This window comes from Nestor notabilis, unplaced genomic scaffold, assembly GCF_000696875.1.
Source record: "Nestor notabilis isolate BGI_N333 unplaced genomic scaffold, ASM69687v1 scaffold19917, whole genome shotgun sequence".
In the NCBI taxonomy this organism is placed as follows: Eukaryota; Metazoa; Chordata; class Aves; order Psittaciformes; family Psittacidae; genus Nestor; species Nestor notabilis.
Window position 1 is genome coordinate 9,700 of NW_009935382.1, and position 8,283 is coordinate 17,982.

Here is an 8,283-nt window from a genome sequence, read left to right on the forward strand (position 1 = left end):
GCTGTTTCCTCTTCATCCTGCACCTTGCTTGGACGCCAGTTGGTGGCAGGACCAGTAAAGACATAGGGCATTAGCACCTCTCTGCAAACCAGCCTCTAGTTTTCGGGAGCCGTCCCTAGGTTAGGAGTAATGCAACTCACCTGAACTTGTCAGATAGGAATTCCTCATTCCAAGGTCGGAGAAAACAGAGCTGCTTTGCAAATGGTTCCACGGGGGCTTTTTTGTTGTTAACCTGGACAAAGCCAACATTTTCCCATCACAATCTGGTTTCAGAAAAAGTGAAATACTTTTACCTGGAACTTGCATAGGTCAGGAAAAACCTAATACCAGACAAAGATGTGACAAGTGAAATCATTAGAGCGCACCGAAGTTCAGAAAGCCCTCACCATACATCCACAAATGGAAGACAGTAGCCAGAAATGCCTGCTAAAAAGAACTGGCAGCAGCACACACTGGTAAAAATCAGAAAAGAAACACATTGGAGAGAGGGGGAATTAGAAAGTGAAGTTCAGGTGAAACTATGGTAACAAAGCTGCTCTGTGACATCAGGTTTTGAAGAAACAATGCATCCATTTCCTGATGGAGGCAAATTTTAGTGACTTTTGCTGTAAAATAAGTCTTATCTAAGTACTGCACACTGTTCTTACAAACCTATACAAGTACATTCCTACTCTAAATCTCTGGATGTTTGAATAATACACTTTTTGTTCATATTAAGACAACACTCCATATAATTTTATTTGCAGAATACCAAGTTGTAAACAGATATAAAAACAACAGAACATAAAAACTTGTTACAAAACCAAACTAAAATAATAAAACAGTGCATTTTGCTCAACACTTTAATTTCAATATGATCTTCACTAAAAAGCTTACTCCATTAAACCTGAATATTTCAGCATTCATTATAGGATTCTTTCATACAGTATAGAAATGAAGTCATCTAACAAATGCTCTAATATAGCCAGTAACACAAAGAGTTTCTGTGAGGGAATATATAGCAGTTTCCATAGCATGAATGCATATGGACAATACCATATATAAAAAAGGCACACTATTCAACAAGTATGAACAGATTTGCACTGTGATTAAACCGAACACAAACAATTTAAAGTGACTTCTGAAATTACAGGTTGAGCTAACACAAAGGCACCTTTTATTTTAAAGATAAATTCACATTTCTACAAGGTAAAAGTTTTGTGCCCAGGCAACTACAAGTCATTGCGGCACAATCAGTCAGACAGCTCTCACTGCATGTATCTCAACTTTCAATAGAAAGATCTGGTTTCTATTTCTTTAATCCAGTTTTAATAAGGGAGAAATTAAATTAGGAAGAGGAGGGTTCTCCCTCCCATATTTACAGGCTGCAGACTGTTCTGCTTTCTCATCAGAAATTCAAGTTTTCCTGTCAAACTTTGTTAAGCTTTGTCACTATGAGCACCCTCAGGGTTTGGTCGAAGGCACCACAAACACACAGTCCCTTTTTGTCAGGGCTCCAGTCTAGGCTAGAAATGGGCTGCGTTGAGAGAGTCACATTCTGCAAGAGACTGACAGAACCTGCCACCCCCATCTCGGCTCCTTCAGAATCCTTCTTCGAGCGCTGGGCTGGGTACTCACTGGCAATAAGGAAAACAAAAACTTGCACTTAGAATTCACTGATACAAACACATCATTATCCTCTTTATTTTCAAAAGAAGGGTTTCCTCTGTTCTATAGATAAGGCAAATAAATGCCTTAACAATAATGAATAATCACAGAATGGTTTGGGTTGGAAGGGACCTTAAAGATGATTTAGTACCAACCCCCTTGCCATGGGCAAGGACACCTTCCACTACCCCATGTTGCTCACATCCAGCTATTCCCACACTGCATACTTAGTAAGTATTTCATGAAAGAAAAAATGAGGCAGGAAGCCTCATTTGAATTGAATCCTGACAGTTCTCTCCTGCAGCCCTTCAGTTTCCAACTGTTTGGCTTTTGCCACAGGCAAGAAAATTTTCTCTCAGCTGTCCCTCTGAAACAGCACACCTATCTCACTGCATTTGGGATGACTGAATTATTTTGCCATGTAATGTAAGAAGATGTAAACGTAAGAATCATTAGAAGTCCAGGCTTTTAATGTTCTTCTCAGACATAACTCCTACCATGTGAGAATTTTAAGAACTCAATTTTCTTCCATTTATCACCTTGTTAACCAAGGATATAATTAGATCTTGATTATATTAAGAAAACTGTCAAAGAGTAAAATTCACCTGTGCTGTTGTCACAATCTTTTAGGGATTAATTCAACATTCCAGCTTATGTACTGACCCCAAAATTACCATTTCTACTGCGTTTGTAAGCAATAATTTTAACTAGATATCCTGAGGTTGGAAGCACGAGCCTAACTTGGCATTTTTAGGAGGATTCTTTCTTAAAACGTTAAATGGCTGGTTTCTTATTCCCCGTGTTGCAGGCTGGAGGGCGATCACTTACTATTTCCAGAGATGAAGGCTCCCAGCTCCTCCACTTGTCATAAATATATCTCTGTTCTGTGGTAAGTGCCGAACCTGCCAGATGGTAGATTTTTGCACCTAATAAAGAAAAATCAGTGTTGTATAGGAGTTATTCACAGATGCAATTAAAATGGCAATCACTTGTATGAAGAGAACATGGCCTTCTCATGGGTACTGGAACATCCATCCTGAGGTACCTTCCCTTCTGCTGGCCTTGAGACCTGCTGCCACAGGAGCGGCCAGTTCCCACACAGGAGAAGCCAAGTCAGGCCTCCAACACACCCTGGTCTTCCACAGGGATAAGGCAGCATCCCTGCCAAGGCCACCACTCACTAATACTTCAGCTTCTTTGGGACTGCCCACATAGACAAGGCTAGGGAGAAGTAAAGTGGCTGTGTAAGCATGTCTTTTGGAACTGCTCTGGAACTACAGGATTGCCAAGCTCTTAGGGGACACAGACACCACAAGGTTAATTTCACTCTGTGACATCTCTTAAAATCATTACTGGAAGTGAATATACTGCAAATAATCTACAATTCCAATTTACATCTTAGCCAGGGCACAGCAAGATGACACAGCAACAGAAATCACTTAGGGAAAAAACCCAACAAAACCTGACTTAATGCATATCTGTCTGCAAATGTCCAAAAGCAACAGCTTAAATGCAGTGAAGGAAAGAAATGTCATTTCCACATTTTGATTATCACAAACACTAATTCAGTAAATACTTTTGTGTTATCTAATGAAAGCACTTCCAACATCTTACCTGCTTTGAATGGTGGTATGGAAAATATTCAAGATGTTAAGTTGAAATTCACCTTTTTCTAATTTAGGCATTCTGGAGAACTTCACCAGAAAAGACCCTTTCCTCCGGATTTATTATTACCAGATTGTGTTCACAAAACAGAACAACAAAAGAAGTCCCACCACAACAAAAATACCCTGGTTTATAAAGAATTTAAACTAACCAATGCAGTGGTCACAGAGGGAGGAAAAAGGTTATAAGAGTTCTCCATATTTAACAGCCTGCAGGCCACTAAGTCTCTCCAATATATTCTTTCACTCACCCTCAATATCCCAATCCAAAAATGCTTGGTTCTGAAGAAAAATAATGATTTCTGTGTCTCATATAAGCTCTGGTGACTGCAGGAATAAAAGTGGCTGCAGAGGGCTCATGTTTGGGGGGATATATTTTAAGATTTGAATCCGCATGCTCATCACAATTTAATACGGCCTCCAATAAACATGACTCCCAGATTAGGGGCAGAGCTGAGTGCACAGAGGTGCAACTGCAACTGAACCCGGAGATGCCCAAGTATCAGGTTATAAAAGGGAGGAAACCTGGGTGAGCGCTGGCAGCTGATGCACAGGAGCCCTTTCACTGCTGCATTAGGGGCCACGCTAACCACGCTGCCACACAGCTTGTGCCTGTTACAGGGGCATTATGAAAGACAATAGTTTTAGACCTGTAGTTCTTCAACAGCAGGTATTGAAAACATTTATCTCTTCCTAAGAAATCTTGCCTCCCCATACCTTCTCTGAAACAGAAGCAAAACCTTTGGTTGGATGCTGAGTTCTCATATCAAAAACATGAAATTTCCCCTCAAGGGATGTGGCCACCAGCTTGTTCATATTTACATCTTTTCTGTCAAACTCCACACTGCAAACCTGGAAATATAAAAATACATTCAGCCTTGAAGTTTAGCCACTACTAAAAACAAGGGGTGGGGGTGGGTAGGGAATTTATGCTATTTGTAAATATGTATTAATCATTGCTTACTTTTACAATTACAACATCACCAATTTGCAAATAACAATCACCTGGAAACATGAATCCACAGAAAAATACCCCATCCTATCCAGACCAAAAATTTGAGGGGTACAAACACAGGACCTGGGATGAAATGTATTTTTATGGTTTCCTTACCCCATTCTTTATGTTGGTCTCCCATCTCAGTGACATGGTTTTTAAGTCAAACAATTTAATGTCCCCATTGTCGTATCCAGCACATACAACACGTTCCTCTTGATTGTAAGCATTGCCTGGACAGAGAGAAAGAATTCATCAGAATACAGGAACCTTCTTTAGTCTGCAAACTTCAGACCTCTTAAACCTGCAATTTCAACTTACAGTTATGTCAGAAAAATATTACTGTTGGGGATACTAAGATTTAATGAACTGGCTGGTTTTCAAACCTGAAAGGCAGGGAAAAATACAGCTTCAAGCCTGGCAGCCTGTTTCTTTTAAAATATGAACAGAATTCTTATTCCCCCTGCCAAGTACTGCCTAAACCACACAAAGTACTGCACTTGTACACCTACATAAATACATTCCTTCTCTTAAATCTTTATGTGCTCTAAACCATGCTCCCCAGACAGCACCATGGCACCGAAGCAGAAAGCAGTTCAGCAGTTCCTTAGCCAGCCTCTCAACCACGAGCTCTTAGTGCAGACACAGACTTGTCGAGAAGCCCCGGGTGTTACCATGGCATCACTAGACAAATGCAGAAGCCTGCAAGCAAAAACTCTCAGCTGACAGGATCAAGGAAACATATCAGTGTCTGAAAGAAGTCAGCCCAGAGCACGTAGTTCAAAATGAACCTGGCCCTGGCTCAAGCTTTGGTAACTCAAAATAAATTGAAGAAATTATGAGGGCACTTTTTTCTCCATTCATCAAAGCAGAAGACAAAGATATCAACAGCAATGAGCATTCGAGTTGCACCTTCTTGCCAGGGAATGTCGTGTCCTTACTATCAATTTTGTAATTATAATCCATGCACTTATTAGCAGTTTGTAAAACTCACTCCCTGACTCTGGAGGCAAAAATGGAGCTAATCCAGAAACACCAGCTGGTGTAGGACAGAAGCAGCCTGTTCTCTCCAGAAGAAAAATACAGAGCACAGATAAAGCATCGCTGTTGTCTTTAACTAGCTCTTAGCTTCATAGATCTTCTCTTAAATTAATGCTTTAATGTTTGATAGTTGGAACTACAGTGCATCAGCGATTGGTTCCCTGTGTGCTGCAACATTTACGCTCCTTCAGGACCATGCAGCTGGAGATACTGTTTTTACATTCCTAGGCATAGAAATAAAGCTTGCACAGCTTGTCAGTGAAATCACAGAACCAGCTAGGTTGGAAAAGACCTTCAAGATCATCAAGTCCAACCACAAACTATGACCAAAGGTGATAGGAAAATGAGCCCAACCCCCAACTTCCACAAAATCAGCTTCTTTTGGGAAAAAAGAAATAAAAATTTAAAAATACATAAATCTGACAATACTGAAAAGCAAAATGTGCTACTTGTGTGCCCATACCAAAATAAGAAGCTATTCCATAACATCCTGAAATGCTCTGACAATCATCAAAGCACAGTCATATTAGAGGAAGGAATGGTTATAGTCTGATACATTACCAAATGCTACGGTCCAGCAGTCTCTTTTGCTCTCCCCCTGCACAGGTTCCATATTAGCAACAGGTGTATCTTTCTGTCTCGGGTCCCACACCTTCACAGTTCCTGGGAAAGAAGGACAATGGATTTTGTGTTATGGATACACTGACACACTGTGTTCATCTTCCCAGGGAAGGCCTTTGGAGCAGGAGCATCTCTCTCTTTCAATTCCAGAAAGCCTGACTGCATTTAGTGGATTCAAAGAAACCAACCAACCAAAAACCAAAACCAACGAACAAGAAATAAAGCAAAAGTGTTGGTTAAGGATGTACTTTCTCTAGCTAACATTTGGCATTTATTCTATATTGTATCCTTACTGTCTCAGTGACAACAGTCTCTTTTGCTTATCTGCAGCTTCTAGAAGAGTGAAGAGGAAATTTGTCCCAAGCAAGATTCATAGGACAGCATAGGAAGAACCGGGAACTAGTTGCAACAGGTTTGTAACTAGTTCAGATGGCAGACTGTGCCCTGCCATCAGAGTTCTCAGAGCAACTGAAAAGACTTTCAGAGTTCACTAACTCACCATCTCGACTGCCAGTGACAATTTCTGGTGCACCTTCCCCAATTCCTAAGCCACCTACACCATCTATACTGTTTATGATTTCCTTATGACCTTTCACAGAATACACTGGTATTTCAGGAGCTTCTAAATTCCTAGGCAAGAAAGAAAAAGAACAGATAATACAGCATTTTCCTTGACACTCGGGATTTGTATAAAAATGAGAGGAAATTGAGCACAAATTATATAAACTCAGATTAACAATGGGAGCAAAATATGGGTATCACCATTAAGAACCATGAGTCTCTGATTCCTTCTTTGGCTGCTGCTTTAGACTGGTCCAGATGCTTTTGCTCAGTTCTGGACTTCCCTGTCTGTAAGGGCAGTTGTGGGATTCACCACAGCAAGAACCAGCTCAATATGAATCATGCCACAGATGAAAACACTCCAATGAGCTTTACCCTCAGCAAGAATATAAAATGACTTTGTTCACTGATCCCCACCTAACTCTAATTCCTGCTCTTCAAATTAAAGTTGCACCCAACTGGGGGTTTCATGGTTCTTTGCCAACGATTCCCATCCTTTGAGAATCCTTCAGAATTCTATTCTGAATTTCAGCTAGTGACTAATCCGTGCTGCTGTTCCAACAAAATAAACCCATAGTTCTTTGTCAAGTGAAAGACATTATTACTATTATTACCAATAAAATAACAATATAAAGAACAACCCCTTTTTGACCCTATAATTTGTGTAAGTAAATTGATTATCGAACAAAACATACAAATAATTCAGGGACTTGAAAAAACATCTGAAGCTTCAAAATTAAAAATCTGTATTTAACCTAGACATCAAATTTAGTTTATTACACAGGTTAGGTTATTGTATAGGTTACCTTGTTTGTATTCATGCATCCATTCAAAGCCTCTTTTCAGAAGAGGACCCAGCAGAACTTTAAGAGGTGTTTGTTGCTGCACACAGAAGATGCCAATGGAACAGCACTGAATTAAACCACTGTGCACAATTCATGTTGACTTACAACAAAGACATGGTCCAAACACAGTAGCCAGCAAAGCTTAGGACCAGATCTCAACCCCATGCAGCACAGACAGCATCTTGCATAAAAGCCAGCCACACGCAGAAACATCGGTTCAGGCATGTACAACATGAAATGGAAAAGCTTCCAGAGAATATCCATGCTTACCATATGTTAAGGTTTCCACCGAAATCTCCTGTGGCTAAGTATCTTTGCTGCAGAGATGTAGCACCAAAAGTTCCACATTTTATAGGTTTAGCCTTTTCAATCTTGTAAAAAAAGGATACATTCTGTGTCAGCACATGTACAACACCACCACAACCGCAGACCACGGCAGCAGTTCCAGCAGAGTCCAGGGGTGACAGATTTCGGTGACATGTACATAGGATATTTGGGGTAAAACACAAAGGAAATGCTATCACAGGCAACTACACTTTGTGTTTATTTCTTTGCGTGCAGAAGAGACTCCAGTTTAAAAGTCTTAAAAAAACAAACCAACCCTGCACTTCAGCTCGCTAATGATACTCATTAGAGGCTGCTGTTTCTGCTGATTTGCAAATGGAACGCAGGGAGACCCCAGAGCCCCGCGGGCCCCCCAGGACAGGGAGAATTAAGTCATTCTTGCAGTTAATCCGTAGCAGCACTGTGTACGCACCGCACCCGCAGCGCCTCGGCCCTACAGGCCCACAGCTTATTTGCTTGTGCGCTGGGGGTCTCTATGGACCTGAGACGCTGTTACCCCCGAAAACCAGCAAACCCTCGAAAGCCAGTTTGAGTTAGAAATCAAGAAAACACCCACAACAGGAAC

The 8,283-nt window shown here is 40.8% G+C and overlaps 1 protein-coding gene across 1 annotated transcript; it reads right to left on the bottom strand.

The window, feature by feature from the left end:
- Nucleotides 1–1,012: 1,012 nt before the first annotated feature.
- WDR92 (WD repeat domain 92) lies at nt 1,013–7,744 on the bottom strand (the record flags this gene model as incomplete). The annotated part of the gene is made up of 7 exons (XM_010017828.1): nt 1,013–1,616; nt 2,476–2,573; nt 4,029–4,163; nt 4,423–4,538; nt 5,908–6,009; nt 6,467–6,597; nt 7,644–7,744. Coding segments are annotated over 7 exons (891 nt in total), but the record flags the coding sequence as incomplete, so codon positions are not given.
- Nucleotides 7,745–8,283: the final 539 nt, after the last annotated feature.